At 56.0% G+C, this 20,363-nt stretch overlaps 2 protein-coding genes across 3 annotated transcripts in view; one reads left to right on the plus strand and one right to left on the minus strand.

The window, feature by feature from the left end:
• Positions 1 to 5,092, plus strand: part of LOC104864912 (zinc finger protein castor homolog 1-like) — a 10,902-nt gene extending 5,810 nt beyond the window's left edge. Inside the window, exons 7-9 of the mRNA XM_033767392.1 lie at positions 15 to 412; positions 2,284 to 2,366; positions 4,805 to 5,092. Coding sequence (XP_033623283.1) covers positions 15 to 412; positions 2,284 to 2,366; positions 4,805 to 5,092 — 769 coding nt within the window. The remainder of the gene's footprint in view (positions 1 to 14; positions 413 to 2,283; positions 2,367 to 4,804) is intronic.
• Positions 5,093 to 5,897: 805 nt separating this feature from the next.
• The window catches only part of Pex14 (peroxisomal biogenesis factor 14), a 138,819-nt gene continuing 124,353 nt past the window's right edge, over positions 5,898 to 20,363 (minus strand). For both annotated transcript variants that reach the window (XM_033767448.1, XM_010628106.2), the window contains 5 exons: positions 14,107 to 14,192; positions 11,646 to 11,748; positions 10,500 to 10,597; positions 8,125 to 8,216; positions 5,898 to 6,959 (listed from right to left, as the gene is read on the minus strand). In XM_033767448.1, coding sequence (XP_033623339.1) covers positions 6,515 to 6,959; positions 8,125 to 8,216; positions 10,500 to 10,597; positions 11,646 to 11,748; positions 14,107 to 14,192 — 824 coding nt within the window. In that variant the 3' untranslated portion in view covers positions 5,898 to 6,514. The remainder of the gene's footprint in view (positions 6,960 to 8,124; positions 8,217 to 10,499; positions 10,598 to 11,645; positions 11,749 to 14,106; positions 14,193 to 20,363) is intronic.

Genomic DNA, 20,363 nt, shown 5'->3' on the forward strand with positions numbered 1-20,363 from the left:
CGAGTCCGTCTCAGGACAGAGGCGGGGACCCCTGGTGCTCCGGGCCAGACGAGCAGCTCAGCGCCGGAGGACAGGGCGCCCCAGGGGACCTGCAGGGCTCCATCCGGGCAGAGCGAGGACCAGGGACCCGACCTAGCCTCTGGCAGGGCCCCTAGGGCGGCTAAAGGCCAGCAGGGCCACACTACAGGGACCCCGCCAAAGCCCCAGGCCTGGCTGCTGCACCTGTCCCCTCCCCTGGGCTGGCGACACCGCCACCGGCCCAACCCCCCCAAATGCAGGCTGTGTCCCCGAGAGGTGGGGCCCGGGGTCTCGGCCACCCCGGCGGTCCAAATAGGAAGGATGCGACTGTTTTTGGCTTTAATATTCAGAATGGGAAGATACCAGAAAGTTGTACAGTATTTTTCCGGCAAAGGTTATTATTCTACATAGAACAAAAAGAATAAAAAGCAGGTGGGTGCAGCGCGAGGCCGCCCCAACCAGCCCAGGGCCTGGAGGCCTGAGTGCAATGTCCCCGCCGGTCGTGGGTGGCGCCCATTCGAGGCCTTAGCGGTCTGAGGCCATTGCCTTTCACTCTAGCACTGATGGAGCCGCGTGAGCCCAGCTTCTCACTTGAATTTTGTAGAGAAAACAGACTCTTACTCTTGATCCAAGTTCGTAGCTAACTTAACATTTGGGTTTTCCCTGTTATATGTGTGGCTGTGTAGGGCGTTATTCTTGTTCCAGTTTATTATTTCGTTTGAGGTGCTTCTCTGCTGGCGCGGCCCACCCACATTCGGTCCCCTTTTCAAAACTTCCCTTCCTAGGGGTGGTGGAGCCATCAGAGTGCCACATGGGCCATGAAGGCCTGGCCGGGCGTGAACAGAGATGCCTGCCCCAGAGGTCTCCCAGCATCTTGCCCCTGTGGGACATGGCTTTCTTTTCCTTTCTTCCTTTGTTTTTTTGAGACGGGGGTCTCGCTATGCAGTTCAGGCTGGCCTTGAACTCACTGTGTAGTCAGGCTGGCCTCGATTTTTTTTTCATTTTTTTTTTCTTAGCCTCCCTTCCTTTTTTCTTTTTTAGTGTGTGTGTGTGTGTGTGTGTGTGTGTGTGTGTGTGTGTGTGTGTCCTCTATGCCACCCACAGCCCGAAAGCCAGGCCATCTTTATTGGAGAGGAGTGGGGAGGGAGGGAGGAGCGGTCACAGCGTACCAGGTCAGACAGGAAGTAGGTTGATTCCCACCCCCCCTCAGAGCCCCCCCCCCAGTTCTCTGGGTGCCCGTGCTGTGGCGGAGCTTGGCCCAGACTCCGCCCTCCATGGGACCCTGCATCTGTGGAAGGAGTTTTGTAAAGGAAAAAAAAAAAAATGTTTTTCAATGTAGCAAAATCAAACTAAGAAAAAAAGAAAAAAGAAGATGCGGACAGTGCGAAGTCTAGCCTTTTGTAACCTTCATATTGCACACTAGGACTATAAGCCATTGCTAGCTCATTTTGAATTTTAATGTGTAATTTTTGTTTTATTTTCTTTCTTTGGGGAAAACGATGCTTGACCCACCAATGCTTTTTAATGTTTTATAACTATGTATGTGTATATATATAAATATAAAATAATATGTATGCACATATGTGTGTATGTATCTATATGTATATACATATAGAGATCTATAGAGATATAGAGAGAGGTTTTGAGACAAAAAAATGCAGACCGTGAAACCGAACTGAACAGCGTGTGCTCTGATTACTTGAATCTGGTCTCCTCGGCACCTGGTTATTAAGAACTGAATATTTTTCCACTTGAATTTAGTGCTATTAGAAATTTAATATATGTGTTTTATTTATTTGATTTTTTTGCATGACTGATGCAAGGTTTGACATTTTCACTCAATAAAAACTGGAAAAAAAAAACCCATCAAGTTATCTTTTATTTTTAAAACCTCCCCCAAGCGGCTGGCATCGACCCAGTTGTATAGGGTGGCCAGGCCTTGTGTGCCAGAGGGAGAGGGGAGGAGCTGGTCAGCTTCAAGCCTGGCAGGAAGGAGGGGCAGAGACACTTTCACCACCAGACGTCAGGCCAGGTCCTCTGGCTGCTGGGGACAGGTGGTGGGAATACGGCCGTGCCTCCACATGGGCGAGAGCAGCTCGCTCAGCCCTGCCTGAGGCCACTTCTGGGCAGGACCAGGTGGCAGTAAAGCCTCAGGCCTCCCCAGATCCCCTCTCTGGCCAGCCCGCTCCTGTTCCCAGCCAGAGCCATGGGGCTGGTGCTTGGCAGGGCCCCCTCTGCCCCCTCACTCCTTCCTCCTTCCTGCAGGGACCTGCCCGGGCTGGAACACTGTGTACCCAGATCCAATCCGGATGCTGGTGAGGCTGCTGCCTGGATCACGCGGTGGCAGAGTAAGGGGCTGAGGGCTGGGCCTGTGGCCCCCAGGCCGGGCCCGAGCTGCAGGCCTGGATGGCACCATATGGCACAGGGCTCCTGTCAGGTGGGGTCTTCTGTGCTCCCAGGACTTGAGGCCCTACCGCCCTGTCATCCCCATGCTGGCTCCAGGTGGTCAGAATTGCCGGGGCCTTGGGGAGGGGACACATGGCATCCACCCCAGTTCTCTGTGCCGGGCAGCATCTTGCTGGCTTGTCACACTCCCACCAAGGGGAACGCCACACCCACTTGTGCAGGGCTCATGAGATGGGTTCCTGCCACACACTTGTCCCCTCATTGTACCAGGCACGCTCAGGCACTGCTGGGGATGCAGAGGGGTAGCTCTGCCCCTCAACAGCAGCCCAGTGTCAGTTCCCACGGAGGAGCCCAGCCGCCCACAGGACCAGTCCCTTCTGCTTCCTCCTGGAATGCAGCCACAGCCTATTTACATAAATATGTTTGCAGCAGACACCAAAATACAGACTTTTCTCGGTCTTATTAAAATGTTCAAGTTGGAACTCGCCTATTGTTTGTGGATATCTCGATTCTGTTAAATAAAACAGTGACTAATTTATGGGATAAAACACAAGTTCAACAAATTAAAACCATTACAGGAGGCTTGCAGGCGCTGGTGGGCCACGCGGCCTCCTGTGGGCCGGAGAAAGCTGGGAGCCAAGCCCAAGCTCAGCCTGAGGGGTGGTGGCAGGTGCTGTGGCCACACGGCACCCAGGGGACAGCAGGCATCAGGTCGGCCTGGGAGTCAGCTTGTGTGGCCCCGGAGAGGAAGGACAGGGACCCAGGGTGGCTTGTTGGCCTTGACCAGACCCCCAAGCCATCACTCTCTCTGCCCGCCAGGTCTTCTAGGCCTGGACAGAACCTAGCAGATGCCAGGGGGCTGGGAGATCCCAACACCAGCTTCCCAGCTGGGCCCCTCACAGGAAGGGCCTAGGGAGGGCCCCCAAGTCCCAGGGGTTCCCTGACCAAGCCTCAGCCACCTGCTCCCTGATCAGACACCATGCCCTCTTTGTGGGCCCGCCCACCACACCCTGGAGCCGGAAGGGTGCCCGGCTGCAGCCTGACCACTCCCTGCAGCTTGTTGGGCTCAGTGGGAAGTGCAGTAAAACATGTTTTCATCCCGGGACTTAATTAGCTGCAGCAGAGGGATGCTTGCTCGCTAAACTGGGGCAGTTTCAAGAGTTTTGTAACCTCCTGCAAGAGCCAGCACCAGCTGCATAGGCTCGCAGCTCAGCCCAACTGCCTGCCCTTGTGGGGAGGGACACGTTGCCCACCCACTGTCGTGAGTGGCCTTGAGGCAGGTCAGGCCTGTGAGATGCAGGGGCAGGACCCACTGAGTGTGGTGGTGCACGCCTTGATCCCAGCATTCTGGGAGGCTGAGGCAGAAGGATCAAAAGTTTGAGCCCAGCCTGGACGACTTAGGGACTTCATCTCAAAATAAAAAATAAAAGGGACTGGGATGTGGCTCAGTGCAAACCTCAATATTGCAAAAAGAAAATAGAAAGCACTGGATCTGGGGGCCTTATGGCCACCTGTCCTTGTGGGGCAGGACAGACAGGCAAGTTCCCAGGAGGTGCAGCCAACTCTGAGGGAAAATGAGCCACCGACAGCCGAGCCCAGCCCTGGGGCCTCCTGTAGGGGAAACCCAGGTCCCCTGCCAGAGCCTGACTGCCACACTGTGGGTCGCTATGGCACCCATAGCAGTAGTGACACCCATTCCCCACAGGCCAATCCCCTGGGGACAATCACCTGTGCTGAGCCCAGAGAGACAAGGACAGGGACAGGGACCCATATCCAACAAACACTCGGCTACTGAGGGGCGGAGGTACTGTCTCCCTTCCCTACACATCTGATACAGAGGTCCACAGTCAAAAAACTCTCAGGGTACAAACGCAGCAGCCTGTTTCCCTGACCCCAATCCCCCCGTCCCACCTGAGGGGCCCTGGGGACTTAGGACAAAGGGAGGCTGCTCAGGTGCCCCCCCACCCCGGCCACCTCCTGGTGGCACAATGAAGCCTGGCCTCACTGACAGGCCGTGTCCACGTTGGGTCAGAGACAAGGGGGTCAGGCCGACGCCTGTGGCCCTTGGGCCTAGGGCTGGTCCTTTCCTAAAGGACACTTTATAAAAAGCCATCATAATTGAGTTTAATAATCTACTCCCTTCCAGAAAGGGCCTCACAGGCGCTGCCTGCTGCTTACTTCTGCCCCATTCCAAATATTTTTACCTTATTTGGATGAAATGCATTATTTTTCTAATGAAAGGCTTTTTTTCAAAGGCTGTTTGCCCTCGTCCAGCAGCTGCCTTTATTAGGGCAGCACTCACGCTGTTTTGGGGAGGGGTTTTTCTCTCCCTGAAGCCACGCCAGCCTCTCTGTCCTCAAAAGCTTAACTTGGTGCTCAGGACCCAGGGGGCAAAGGCCTGGGCCCCATGCTTCAGGACCTGCTCCCGAGCTTGCTCAAGGACCTTCTAGCCTGCCGACCCGGGGATAGTGGAGGCACCGTCATGGTTGAGGCCCTGCTCCGTCCAGGGCTCCCTCTCTGGTGCCATCAGGAGGGGCCTCAGCAAATGATAAATGGTCCCCAACCTCCCCAGTGGTGCCGTTCCCGGGCCCAGGTGTCCCGTCCTGTGGAAGTTGCTGGGCAGGCTGGGTCACCCTTTGGGTCCCTGTTGAAGTTTCCTGACTCCTAAGGCTGGGACTCCCCGGGTCCCCCTCACCTGGGCACATTTGGTCATCCCAGACTTCCTCGGGGACTCCGGAGGCCAGGGACAAAGGAAGAGGTCAACAGGTGACTCTCACCGAGGCTTATTCCCTCAGGAGCACAGACCTGAGAGTGTCACAGAGGTGACAAGCAGAAAGGGTAGAGCTGCCAGTCCCTCAGCAGAGGTGACACAGAACAAAGCACCCAAGCCCAGCAGCGGCTGGTGTTGCTTCCGCCTGCCTCAGAACAACCGTGAGCTGTGGCCACTGGAGCGGCTCGGGCCTGTGCCACACTCCACGGCCAGGGGCTGCTTCTCAGGATGTTGCAGTGCCCACGCAAGGAGCAGGGCCACGGAAACGCCACAGGGGAGGTGGGCCATGTTGGTGCCCGCAGAGGAGTGGGGCCAAGGCAGTGCCCTTAGCACAGGCCTGGCTCATACAAGGCCTGAGGGAACAGAGCCTGGGCAGGAGCCACAGCCCTGGTGCCTGGCGTGGAGGCTGAAGGGGAGGGGAGGGCAGAGCACCGAGAGGAAGAGCAGGAGACCAGGCTCCGCTTGCAGGCCACTCTCACTCGGAATGTGCACCATTTAAGGAAGGCAGCTCTGGCTCCTCACTCCTCGCAGCAGCAGGTCTATATACAGTCACGGAGGTCCCTCCTGTTGTCGGTCAGGGATGTCACCCCACAGACACCACGCAAGCAGCATGGCGCCGCAGCAGGAGGGCAATGCGGCCCCTCCCAGCCCACAGGTCACCTGGGCCCCAGGGTGACAGGCAGAGAGGAGCCACAGGCAGGGGTTAAGGAGTGGCAACTCGTCTTTATTACAGCTATGTACAGTCATCTCACATTCGGAATCTACAGTCACCTGGAGGGACATGTTCCAGGGAGGCCCTGCTGCTGCTCCGCTGCACGACGGGCGGGGCCCGCGTCTGACCATGGGCTGGGCAGAGCCAGGCAAGGAGGGCACAAGCGCAATTTGATGTCACTGTCTGAGGGCAGCAGGGGACATGGGAGGCCCGGCCCTGGCAGACCCACAGCACGTCCATGGCAGGGGAGGAGCCACGGGTCAGGCCCGGGGGACAGAGGGAGACAGCAGAGACCAAGGGGACTGCAGCTCCTCCCCGAGGAGGAGGAGACGGTGACAACACGAGCTCTTGCCATGCACAGTGCCACATTAGTCAAGACACCTGGCAAACGCACCCAGACAGGATGTCTGCCCAGGAGGGTGGGCAGGGCTGGAGCTCCAGGCCTGGTGCCGCCCACCTTGGGGACAGACCAGGGTGCCAGGCCGGGTGACAAGGCTGCAGGACACACACCCACCCTGTCCGAGGAGACAGCGCCGGCCGCCCTCCTGGACCGAGCGAGCCAGAGCTGGCGCCCTGTGCCGCCTGCTGGATGGCGTCCGGCAAGGACCCTAGTCCCGCTCATTCTCGTTGCTGGCGCCCTCGGGCCGCCGCAGCTTCTCCACCTGCTCATTGATCTGCCCGTCCCCACCCCGGCGGTCCTCCCTCTGCACCCCCAGCACGTCCTCCTCGTCCACGTGGCCCACACCGTCGTCCTCCTCGTCCTCCCTCTTCTCCTCCTCACCCTGCACCTCCATGCGCACCTGGCCCTTCAAGTCCACCGCGCCCTCACCCTCCTCCTGCGGGCCCAGCAGGTGGTAGGTGGCCGTGGAGCCCTCAGGGCTGTGGCTCTCCTTGCCAGGTGACGGCGACGTGGACTCGTTGCTCACCGGGGAGATATCGCTGCTGCTGTGATGGTTGGCAGCGGCGGGGCTGGAGGGTGACGGCGACTTGACCGGGATCTGCCAGGAGGGGATCTTCGGGGCCGATGGTGAGGGCGACGGCGGGAACTGCCGCCTGGCGGAAGGAGACAAGCCAAGAGGCTGGATGACTGCCCACCTGGGCTCCGGCAGCCAAGACGCTGTGCTGCCCCTGACACCCTGCCCAGGCGAGGCGGCAGCCTTGGAGACCCACCACACCCCAGGCCCGCTCCCTCCGGACCCAGCACTGTCCCCGATTCTACCCAGGGTCAGGAGGGGACTCAGACACCGAGGTCTGGGTGCGAGCCCTTGGATGGCCCAGGGAGCCTGGTCCCTGGCCTAGGGCTCGGGGACATCAGAACCCAAGGGTGATGGCAGTGTACTTCACCAGACCTCTGAGTGCAAAGGGCCAGCTCTGCCCACCTTGGTCTCCCACACCCCCAGGAGCACCTCTGGGGTCAGGCTGGCCTGGCCACGCTCTGAGAGAAGTTCTGTGACATGCAGGCCACCTGTGCCTAAGCCAAGGGGACAAAACCCCACCCTGCCCCAGCTGCCCCTGGGAAGCGGCCCCACCTCCATCCGAGGGGCACACGCCAGCCCCGTGTCACCCCCAGGACACACACCATTTCCCATCTGCCACTTCCTCTCCTGTGCCCCACCACAGAGGAGCTGTCACCTAGATTCTGGATGACGGAGGCACAGGGGTCTCCTGCCGACAACCCCAGGGCATCCCTACTCGCCACAGTATCACGGACTTGTTCTTTTCCTCTGGGGGGGGCCACAAGCAGCCACCACGGCCAGCAAGACACCCCATAGGGACACGTGCTTGCGGAGCGGCTCCAGGACACTGGACTTCCAGCTTCAAACCCAGGACAGTCCTGGGCGAAGCAGGACACAGTGGCAGCCTACAATCAAGGCTGCAATGCTAACAATGTACGGTCCCCACAGAGACACCAAAGAAGCTGGCAGGGAGGTGGGAGCCATGCAGTCGCAGAACTCTCCACGAGTGGCCCTGGGTGGGGCTTTCTCTGGGCACAGTGGTCACTGAGGTCACCAGGGCTCAGGAAGGTCAGGATGAGCCACATCATCCTTGCTCAGGGCCCATACTTTCTGACAGCCCAGGGAGCTGTGTGCTTCCCAGACAGTCACCCTTTTGGTGGGAAAGAGCTTTGAGGGGAGGGAACACCCCGCTTGATCAGGGACCCGGCAGACAATGTCCTCTCCCACTTGTAGGCCACCCAGAGCCCAGGCTTGCCTCCTACCGATTCAAAAGCAGCCCTTTCAAGGAGTTAATTTCCGCCTTGAGCTCATTGATGTTCTGGGATTCCAGGATCCAGTTAGTAGATGTGGTGGCCTGAAAGTCAAAGCACAGGGTCACGGGTGAGCGGTGTAGGAGGACCCAGTGGGGCGCTCTGTGTCCCGCGAGAAGGCTCTGCCACTGCCTACTCAGGGCCTGCCTGCGGGACCTCCAAATGTGAGTCCACCTGCACCGGACACCTGGTGACGTGAGGAAATCACTCCTTCCCAGGGGACAATATGGTGTCATGGGCATGAGGGGCACTGTGCTTTCTGCAGTAGGACCTGTGTGACAACTGGGGGAAGGCATTACTGCTATGCTAACCACACCCCAAAATGAGATTCTGGCCCCTCCCAAAAGAGAGCACCAGCATAGGCACAATTGTGGGGGCTGAATGGCGCCCACCTTGGGGTGTCAGGGAGGGCAGCTGCTGTTCCACACTGCTCGAGACCCTGGCTCCCCAAGCTATGTGCAAAGCCACCTATGAACCTCATCTGGTCACAGCCCCCTTTAGATGGGGGGCTGAACAGCCAGAGGAGCTGCCCCGGGAAATGGTCCTGCCATGGGGTGTCTCCCAGACACACCTCACCTAGGGAAAAGCCCGCTGGGACAGATGGGGGGGTGACAGTGTCCCCTGGCCAGGAAGAGGTACAGAGATAATTCCTAGGTGTGGCCTTACCCTGGCTATCTTCAGGCGCACAGGTAGCAGCTGGCCCAGGGTGGTGAGGGGACACCAAGAGGGGTGCTGTGGGTGGCCCTGGCATGGGGCCAGCCAGGACACTCTTGTAGACAGAAGCCCTCAGAGGGGCCGCAGCTCCGGGAGGAGCGGGCAGACCTCGTGCCCTCGGTCGTCCCCAAAGGGTCCCCACACCAGACCACCAGACAGCAAGGGCCCAGGAGCCACTGTTCTGGCTTCCTGAGACCTTGAAAGCTGCAGCAGCCCATTAACAAGGGAGCAATTTCCACTCAACGGCCTACAAAGGACTCAGATTTCCAAACGCATATGGTGCCAGATGCCAGGATTTAGAAATAAAATCTGACATCTGGGGCTTTTTAGCCAGTCTCTTTAAAAAACAGTTGTAGAAAACTCACAGCCTTGAGTTTTATGTAGGTTTTTTAATTACTTAAAGCTCTTCTTTTTAATTTTTTACAGTGCTCCAGTAGGAGTTGGGAAGCCAGATATAAAAACTTACATTACAGCTGAGAAAACATGGCTCAGAACCCTGGTTTATGGGTAACTGAAGTCCTCACACACGTGGATTGGATGCCAGGCCAGGGACCTGGCTTTGACACAGGGAGCAGGGAAGGGGTCAGCAAGTCCGACCGCCCTCCTCGCAACTCAACATGTGGTCTTAATCTTAATGTGCGAGGCCTGGAAATAGTTTTCCAATTTCCGGAATGGCTGCTGGCCACTGGCAGGCCTCGAATCCAAAAGATAATGGAGAGAGGCTGCTTCATGCCCGCCTGCCTGCCTGCAGGGAACCCATGCCCCAGCGGCTGGAGGAAGCAGGCAGCACCTGCATGGGATGGACAGTGGAAGGGACTGTCCTGGAAGGTGGAAAGACGCCCATGTTCTTGGGTGTACAATCTAGCTGTGCAACAGGGTTGGCTTTCACTGGGACAGCAGCTTGAGGAAACCCTCAGAAGATGTCACAGAGCCCGGGGCCCACTGCCTCCTGGGCCTTGCCTGTCCAAACCAGCACCACAAAACCTGGGCTGGTACTGGGCACTGACTGTCCTAAGCATATAAGCAGCCCGAAGAAACAGTGCCTCAACAGCTCCCTTTCACAGATGAGGAAGATTCACAGAAGGTAAGTAACTCGCCCTGTGGGCACACAGCAGGTGGGACAGCACCAGTTTTTAACTCAGGCAGTGCAATCCTACAACCCAACACTGCCAGGACTGCTCAGATGGAAACTGCCTCAGCCAATCCTGGTTGGTTCCAATTTCTCATAGAGGCCCTGAGCCCGGAAATCTACCTTTAGAGAACCCAGAGTACCTGTGTGCTGCAGTATAGCCCAGGGCCCGGGTGGGGCTGCTGGTAAACCGACCACACTCAGTCCCCTTCTGGTCCCTGGACTCCATTCTGCAGGGCCATGACCTGCACCCTCACTTGCAGGCAGAGACACCCCACATCCACAGCAATGGCCTCCAGAGCCTCGAGGACAGGACTGCCACTGTGGTGACAGGAAGGACAGCCTGGATGGTGAAATGCGGCAAAGCCTCCCTGCTGTGACCCCTGACAGCAGCGGGGGCAGAGGGCCCCACAAGGACAGCTCACAGAAGCACTGCGGCAGTAGCTTTGAGTGTGCTGAGTTGGGCCGGTGTGGGGACCAGTACCTTGGCTGCGGCCAGCTCATGGGCCAGCTCCTGGACTTTCTGCTGCTGCTGCCTCAGCAGCTCCTGGAGAGAGGCCAGTGTCGTCTGTACCTGGGTCACTGGGGAAGAGAGCATGGTGTCGTCAGTGCCGTCAGGTCCCCTCTTCTTGCCACACCTCGGGCCACAAGCGTTGCCGCTCCCCGAGTGAGGTGCAGCCCCACCCCGTGGCTAACTCAGTATTTCCTCTTCACCTCTCCTGTGTGCGAGGCGGTGGTAACTGGCCCACAGCCTCTCCTCATCACACTGGCTGTGATGTGTCGCCTCTCAGTGCCTGTCACGCCCATCACACATCTTGGGGCCTTGCTGAGTCCTCAGGAGCTCGGGGGTGGCCCCCCACCCCAGGGCCACAGCTTGGGCCTCAGCCACATCTAGGAGCAGCAAGAGCCCAAAGCCGGGTGCCAGGACTCCATCCAGCCCTCGCCCACCTGCCCCGTCCCAGGACTCCGGGGCCCAGCACCAGCACGACAGGTGCACCAGGGGACTCCTGGGGCTCCACAAAGGTGACCCTGAGGGATGTGGACTCTTGCCTGGGACAAGTGGCTCTCCTGCCTGCCTCCAGGTTTTAGATCCACAGCCTCACCTAGCAAACAAGTTTAGAGAGAAGCCACCTCTGGCGCGACAGGTCCCAGCTAATCTGGGCCATCACTGGGGCAGCGGGTAATGAGCGCCAGCCCTGTGGAGTCGATAACAGAGGAGGTGGCCAGGGTCCCCGGAGCCACAGTAATTACAGACTCTCTTGACCCTGCACTGGATTCTTAGAGGGAAGGGGGAAAATCACTGAAAACCCCCCTGAAAACCTCATAGAAGCAGAAATTAAAAATGAACTTTACAGCCCTTAGAAAGGCTGTCATTTTATTCCCCTTATTAATATTCTGAGGTTGGGAGCCTTTCCGTAAAAACATAATTAATTGAGGCCGCGCCGACAGTAAACAAGCAATTTCAAATTAAACCGAAATGACGGCGGCTTCATTTGCAAATGTGAACAGATTCTCAGAGCAGATAAATGAAGTCACCACATAAAGTGGAGATGGAGGAGAGGGGTGGGGGCCGCGAGGGGCTGCGGGAGAAGGCTTTGGGGGGTGACTTGATGGAGTCATTAATCTTTACCTGTCTGGGCCACGCTGCCACTCAGCTCGGAGAGACTCACCGCCATCCTCTCTAGCTGCTTCCTGTCCTCGCGGCCACCCAGGACGAGGGGCAGCAGGTACTTCTGCAAGGAGCGGGGGTGAGCAGCAGCACACTCTGGCTGTCCCTGCCACCCAGCACACCCCATAAGTGAACAGGATGCTCGAAAAGTTACGAGACTGCGATTACAACATGGATGGATTTAGCTCAGCAGTTCGGCAGCCTGCCTTGCAAGTGCAAGGACCCGAGTTCAATCCCCGGTACCCCACCCCCAAAAAAACCAACATGGATGGAAAACATTTGGCCTGGATAAAGACAAGGGCCAGAGGGGGCCAGGGACCAGGAAAACCCATCTTTGTGCAGTGCTGGATAGAACCCAGGACGCTCTCGAACAGCCTGGGCTCACACCCACCCGGGCTCTTCCCCAGCCGTCTGCTGGGATGGATCACTCCTTGGCTTTCTCACCTCTCAGGGATGCTAGGACATTCCGATGACAGGAAGTCTGCATTCTGCTCTAAAAGCTGACAGGCAGAAAGTGGAAGGAGGCACAAGAAATTGGTGCCTTTCTGGCCTCTGAATCTCTAACATTCTGAACCCGTGAATGAACCAATTGTTACACCCATTTAGAAACAAATGTTTAAAAGTAAATAAAAAACTTCTGGAGAAAGGAGAGGAAAATCAACAACAGACTTCCAGGACCCTTGGTCCTTCCACAAGGGTACAATGCATAGTTTTCCTTGGGCTGAGGAAGAGGCCACCTCAGTCTCTCCTAAACTAAGCCTGCATCCTGGGAATACAGAGTTCACGGCGGCCACTTCCGCAGGACTGGGAAGGCAGAACTGCCTGATAGGTCAGAATGGGTCCTGACTGGGGAAAAGCAGGCCAAGTTGGCAGCTGCAGGGCCACGGAACAGGGGAGCCAGAAACAGAGACAGAGCCCTGCGGCCTGGGACAGCTTGGGAGTCCTCCGGCTCAGGACCCACTGGAGGGCAGTGCTGGGTGGGCACAGTGCAGCAGCCCAGCCAGTGTTGGGAAGCAGAACTTTGGGCCCCAGCTAGGAAGCGAAAGATGGAAACTTCTCCATTAAGGGTTGGGTACTGGGGAGGGAAAAGGGCTCTCACAGGGGTTTGTGGGAGAAGTCATTTCGAGTGCCTCTAAGTGAAGATCATCATTTAGCATGTGTAGAGAGGCATTTTCTATTTTGCAAAGTGCTTTTCAGCCACCGTATGAGTTATTACCCACAACTGAGGCAAAACTCATCATGTGTAGCCTGACGTTTCAGGTGGAAAATTTCCTAAGGATGAAAGTGAAGAAACCCTCAGACGTGCAGCCAACTACAAGCTCATCTTGGGGTCTGAAATGACAAGGGAAGGTCCACACTTGCGACCCAGCCGCAACCTGTGTGGAGCGGTATGGGACGTAGCGGCTTCTTACCACCTCTCTCCCTTTTTATTTAATTTAAAGACACTGTTAACAGAAGTTCTACACATTCTTGGGTCACTTTTACAACTGACCATTTAGGTGTCTTTTCTTTTTAAAGCACAGGCGGGAGAAAAGAGAACCATGGAAACACAGTGGTGGGTGGGTGTCACCCAAACCCACATTTCAGGGTCCACTGGGTCCCCCCAGGATGAAGTGAGGCACTGGGCCTCATCCTGTGGTCATGACGCAAAGAGGCACTGACCCAGGGCACAGGCAGACCCTGGCTTAGAGCGACAGGGCCCAGGACACTCTGCTTCAGGACTTCTGCATGGAAAGGTCCACTTCTAGCAATAGATGTTAGGGCATTAGCTTCCCCCCACCCCTCTTCTGTACTGCGGATTAAACCCAGGGTCAATGAGCTACACCTCTGGCACCCTCTCCCTCTTTAAAAATTTGAGACAAGGTCTCTTATGTTGCCCAGGCTGAGCTCAAATTTGCAGTCCTCCTGCTTCAGCCTCCCAGGTGCTAGGATTTCAGCCAGGCTAAAGCCCCTGTCACAGTGCTCTGGCACATCATGTATGGAGCAATGGATGAAAGTGAGCACAGGCCACACGGGTGCGATTCTGTGCCACTGCAGAAGCCATCTGTCAGAACCCTGTCCCCATTTTACAGGTGAGAACTGAGCCTGTGGCCACACAGCCACTCGGAGGCGGGGCCCAGGACCACACAGGCCGCTGGCTCCAGCATCCAGGACCTTAACTTCCGAGTCACTGCATCCCTCACAAGTCACGGACAGGTGCCGCTCTGAGCAACTGACCCGGGCGGTGACACAGGCCGCAAGTCACCCAGGAGCAGACTGGAGAGCGGCTGACTGTGCCAGCTGCCCCACTCCAGTCACGCCCTGCAGCCTGTGGGCAGCATCAGTGCCCACCTCCACCACCCACGTCAGCCCTGGACCAGGAGAAGGGATGGAAGGGAGAGGCAGGCGGGACACGGCCTGGAGGCCCCAGTGCACAGCTTACCTTGTAGAGCTGGTGAAAGCCAAATGCGATTCCGGCCATGATGACGGCCAAGGCACCGTAGTCCCGCCACCGGGAACCTGCGGGACCTGGAGGGAGGGAGAGGCAGGTTAGGAGGGGCCCAGCAGAAACCCCAGGCACCAAGGCTGACTGCACTGCTGGGTGCAGGGTGCCCACAGAGACTGCTGACGTGAACGCACTCAGCGTGCACACACACCTACACACGCCCGCCACCGAGAGGCACGGGCAGGGCCACACACCAGGGAGACATCTGTGTGAACCTGCCCTCCAGGCTCAGCTCTCACGCTGTGGAGACACAAGTCTGCCAAGGAGACTTCAGAGAGTGAGGTTGTACCGAATGGGGACATGTCTGTAATCCTAGCACTCTGGGAGGCTGAGGCAGGAAGATCAAAAGGTTGAGTCCATCCTAGGCAATTTAGACACTTAGTGAGACCCTATCTCCAGAAAAATAAATAAATAAAGAGTTGGAGGTGTAGCTCAGTGCAAAGGTCCTGGGTTCACTCCCGAGGGGAAAAAACACAAACAAAACCCGAGACTGGAATGTACAAGTGGGGGCAATACTGGAGCGGGGCCAGGGCTCAGGAAGTCCTTGCAGGGAAGTGGGAGGTCACTGCAGGCAAGCGAGCACCCTAGTCCTGGTGCTCAGGACAGCAGAAGCACAGGGCAGTGGGCCTGGGAGAACAGTCAGGTCCCTCAGGCGCAGGAGTGGGCGGCTGGCGTCTCTAGGTGTTAAGACAGCAACATCGGCGCCTCTCCGGGTGAGTCCCAAGAGGGAGGAAGCAGAGGCAGGAGAGTGGGAGAGGCCTTGGAGGACCCATAAAGGCCAAGGGACAGGGCTGGGACAGGCCACAACACGGTCAGGAGGGCGCTCGGGAGCCACCCAGCCTTCCCCAGATGCAGGCTATGGCCCAGCTCCTTCAGACCGGGTACAACACAGCTTTACCAGCGGTTTGCAGGCAGTCAACCACCTTCCAAAAGTGTTCCACAGAAAACGCCAAACAACTCCACATGCTTTAGACTGCACAGCATTCTGATGGTGCTCCGCCCCTCTCAGGACATGCACCCTGCCCTTGTCCAGTACGCACCTGCATCTGCCAACCGCCCAGAAGCCACCTAGGTTAGTGGCAGCACCTGTGCTGGATTAACTTAACACCCTATTTCCCCAAAAGTAAGACGAGATCTTATGTTAAATTTTGCTCCAAAAGATGCAAGAGGGCTTATTTTCAGGAGATGCCTTATCTTTTCATGCACAACAATCAACATTTTTCAAGTACAAAAACCTACATTCATCAAATACAGTAAGTCCCTGACTTAGGAACATTCAAGTTGTGAACTTCCACAGGTACAAACGGACCTAGCATTATGAACATTCGTGGGTGCAAACAAATCTCAGAGGTAGCTGACGATCCTTATGCGCCAGTAGCCTCAGGTGTGGCCGACTCCACCTTGCACTCGGTCTCCCACTTCCGGCCTCCCGCCTGCCCTCCTCCAGTTCGGAGCGCGCATCTTGTTCCTCAGTCCACAGAATGCCACCTCCTGTACAGCACCGCACTGTACCACCACTGTAAGGGGACTTGAGAAAGTAAAACTGGTTTATGTACAGCACTTGTCTGGGTGTCTGGCTCTATGTTTTACATTGTATATTTGTGACAAAGGCGTGGAAATCTCACTCTGTTGGACTTAGGAACTAATCCGACTTCTGAACGTCTTCTCATAACGGAACTCCTTCATGAGTCGTGGGCCGACTGTAGAGTCAATGACCTCTCCACCTAGTACATCATCATAACTCTTGAAAGCCTGAATTTTTGTTGTTGTTGTTGTTTTCAGACAAGGCCTTACTGTGTAACCCAGGCTGGCCTGGAACTCATGTTGATCCTCCTGCCTCAGCCTCCTGAGTGCTGGGATGACAGGCGTGTGCCTCCACGCCCAGCTATACAGGATGCATTGAATTATACATGATGCGGATTAGACATGACCACATCCACTTGTTATCAAGTGTGCACATTACTCGTGCATTACGTGAGTGCTGTGATTGGTCATTTGGCGAGAAGTCTCGAGCTCAACTGTTTACAGAGGTGTTTACCTCTTGTCCAGAGATGCCACGTGGGTATTTACAAATATTTATTATAATTTATATTATCATTTATTTTAAATATTAATGTCAATGTTATTTACATTCAATTATATATTAATATTCTTATTTTATAATTCAATATGTCGATCGTGTGTTACAACAAATACACTAAACCCATCCACCTGGCTGGCAATCTTAATCGGGGCTTATTTTGGGGTAGAGCTTACAATGCGAGCACCCAAAAGTAGCTCAGGCTCAGGTCACAACATTATGGCCCCAAAGTGCAGAAGCAGAGGGCTGGCAATTTGGGTGCCTAAGAAATGCCCAAAATGCTTCCTTTAGGTGAGTAGGTAAAAAGTTACAATATGAAAAGAATAAAATAGGCCCAGGATGCCAGGATCAACAGCACGGTACAGTATCCAGAGAGAGAAAGCACAGTCTCAGTCTTACAATGGTGCCATCGTGCTGGCCAGTCTAGGACTCGTTACTGTTGTCTTACTGCACTGTTTGTCCCAGACCTCATCACAGGTACACTGCGCGCCCAGGGAGCAGGGCCACGCGGGTCGGCAGGATCCAGGCTCAGCCCTGGCTCCTGGAGCACACCCTCTGCAGCCGGGGTCTCGCACCAAGTGCCACTGCACCTGCCTCAAATTCTGGCTGAAGGGACAGAGGGACAGTTACAAGGGGCTTCTGTGACCATGGGGGCACGCAGTCTCTCCTTCTTGAGCCCCAGAGCCGCCATCACCAGGCTCTGTGGTGAACACAAGCAAAGCGACAGTGTCCTGACACTCCACTTTCTGGGCAGAGACACAGCCTGCAAAGTGCACAGACCTCTACGTGGGCAGGGTGACCTCACCAGGAAGCAAAGGAGCCTCAAGACACCAGAAGTAGAAGCTGTATTTGAACCAGCTACTCCCCTTCCACGTATCTTCCCCAAAGTATCAGACATCATGTTTATGTGACCCACGCACACCATGTTTATAGCAGCATGGCTTGGGAAAATGTGGTGATTCCACACAGTGAAGTGCTACCCTGCCATGAAGGACAAACTTGGATCATGTGTAGGAAAATGGATGCACCTTGAGACTATAACGTTAAGTAAAGTAAATCAGACACACAAGCTTAAATATCATGAGGTTTTTCCTACATGAGAAACCCAAAGTACAAATATGGAGCAAAATAAAAGATAACAGGCGGGCCAGGGATTTAGCTGTGGTTCTGCTGCCTGCCTTGCAAGCACAAAGACCCAAGTTCAATCCTCAGTACCAAAAAAAACAAAAAAACAAAAAAAAACAAACAAGAAACAGGGAGGTAAAATTTTCGCAAATAGGAAAGGAATCAAGAAATGGAGGGGAGGGGAGGGGATTTAGCTCAATGACACTATGCAAAGTCCTGGGTTTGATTCCTGATATAGCAAAAAAAAAAAAAGAGAGAAAGAAACGGAGGGGAGAGGACAGGGAAGTAAAGGAACTGAGATGTGCTAAGTATAGGTAGTAACTCCTCAGGATGACTGTGACCACCATGCCTTGCAAGCATGTACTGATACCAATTAAAACTTTCCAAACAAGGAGGCAAGGGCAACAGCTAAAACTCCCCCCAAAGCACAGTGCCCACACCCGACCTCTGCAGATCCCACATGGGATCACAGGACCCCAACACAGCTTGGCCCTGTCTCAATCACAAAACCATCACAAACACACAGCCTCTCCCAGGGCTCAACTCCCAGTCTGGTTTACATAATCTTAATAGGCAACAATATACTTCAAACAGCAGAAGTCAGCCTACTACAAAAAGCTTTCAGGGCCAAGGATTTAGCTCAGTGGTTCCACTGCCTGCCTCACAAGCACAAGGTTCTGAGTTTGATCCCCAGGACCCAAAAAAAGCTTCCTCCACCCCCAATGGCCATGGTTAACGGTTTCGTGTTTACTGCCCGGAGAACTGTCACGCACATGGAAGGCAATGGGAGATGACCGACCTTGTTTTGCTTCTCTTTCCTCATCTCAATCTTCTGTATACTACTCCACTTGGCCTACTGCCTGCTGGGGTTCCCTGAGCTCAGTGCCAGTCTTTAATGCAACCTCACAGGGACACGTGGCAGCTCCCATGAGGACACGTGTGAGCCCCCACGTCCTGAGTGGGGGTATGAGCCTGGGTAACTGCCGGAACCTGCCAACTGCCCCATGAGCATCCAGCCACCGGCCCAGCAGCACCTGTTTCTGCTCAGCCCCAACATGGCACATGGTCACAGCACCGGTCCTGGCACATGACAGCAGGGACAGGGGCTGCACTGATTCTCATCCGCACTGATCTTACATCAAATGAGGACTGCGCCTTTCCCTCAGTATTTCCTGCTCAGTGAGCTTGACTTCTTTCCCACTTCTATCGCTTTTGAGAGACGGTGCACAGCATAGCAGGGACATTAGCCTTTTGATACAAATCCTAAATACCTTCTGGTGTATTTTTCCTTGGTCTGCCTACTGTCTTTTAGTGGTGGGCAGATCTCTCATGTTTGCATTCATGTCTCAATCTGCTCTTGTGGGTTCTAGGACTGTGTTTCAGCCAGCAATGACGCCTCCACTTCTTCCCAGGCGGTGGTGTCCCAGGTCAGAAAACCACCTCGGGAGGGTGGCGTATGGCCTGCATGGATGGCACAGGTAGTAAACAGGAAGTGCTGAGGCCACAGAAGAAGGGTGCTGCGCCCGGACCGGGCTCCTGAGTGCTGCGCAGTACTCCCTCTCATCTCCCTTACTCTTCTAGCCAGCTCTGCTCCGTGCAGAAGAAGGAGCTGGCACGAGAGGGCCACAGAGAGCGAGCGCAGTGGGGAGGGTCGAGTCTGCACGGGACACCAGCCCCTGAAGTCCCTGCAGCCCTGTGCCCGGAGACCACTGCAGAGGGGCGGGCACTCAGCGCGTCCACACACCACTAAGGTCAGATGTCCACTAACCCTGGCTCTCCCACACTCGCCTGGCAAGTAGCTTAGCAGGGCTCCATGGCCACTGCACCTGTCCCTCCTGCAGCCGCAGTGCCCAGCACCCTGCACTGCCAGCTGCTGAGCTGCCGCCCGGGTGCCAGGACCAGGACCCACCCGGCGGCCACCCAAGAAACTAAGAAACACCTGTGGTTCCTGCCAACACCCTTCACCCCTCACCGCCGCCACACTCCTGCCAGGCTCACACCAAGAACATTTTATTGCCCCCTGGTTTTCATTATTAATGAAAAGGGACCAGAATGATCTTTCCTAAAGTTCAGAGAGTCTATAAAGATGAGAAGCTGAAATGCCATTTTACTCGTTCTGGAGATGTGTGATACAATTCTGTCTTGTAGCAAAATGAAGAGGAAAACTTGGATGGAAATGACTTCACTGTGTGGCTTCCGAGGGTAACAGAGCAGGGCTCCTACAAATCACCCCAGTGGCCCCCAACTGGCCCCAGCCCACCCTCTTTAGCTCTTTCTGCCCCTGCACACCCCAGAACTGGGTCCCCCAAGTCCACGGCAGAGCTGGAGCAGTAGCCAAGAGTGAGGCTTGGGGGTCAGCAGGCCCTCCCGTCCCCGGGCCTCACTGCTCCAGCTGGGAAACGGGCAGACCTGGCACTCGCAGGGTGAGACCCAGGGTCAGCAAGGCAGAGGCCACAGCCCGGCAGGTGGCTCCCAGATAGGCATGCTGTCCTCTGCATCTCAAGCACAGACCCCTGAGCCACAGAGCCAGGAACACGACACTTTCCCTCCGAGGACTCTGCTGCCCGCAGCCCTTCCCCCACGTGCGGCAGCCAGCGGGCTAAAGGGCACGCTCCTCACCAGTACGTGTCCTGGAGTCTCGTGAAGGACAAGGGACAGTCAACCGTGGCAGCGACAACCGTACCACACAACCGAGAACTTCTGGGACTGCTGTGCCGTGGGCCGCAGTGAGGTCAAAGGACAAGCTGCAGAGGCAAGGTGAGGAGGGCTCAGAACCCCCGCCCCCTCACCTCCCGGGCAGTCTGCCGCCCACAGCTCCTGAACTGCTCAGGAGGCCGGCGATGCTCAGTCACTCTAACCAGATCTCCACAGACCGAGACACTGTTCCTTAACAGATGAGCACAGATGAGCCGGGAGAACACACCGCAGAGCTGTGCCACCGTGCCAGTGGGGCTGTAAAGCACGAGCCGTCTCCCAGAGGTCCAGCACT

This window comes from Fukomys damarensis, unplaced genomic scaffold (assembly GCF_012274545.1).
Source record: "Fukomys damarensis isolate Sample0158 unplaced genomic scaffold, DMR_v1.0_HiC HiC_scaffold_23, whole genome shotgun sequence".
Classification (NCBI taxonomy): domain Eukaryota; kingdom Metazoa; phylum Chordata; class Mammalia; order Rodentia; family Bathyergidae; genus Fukomys; species Fukomys damarensis.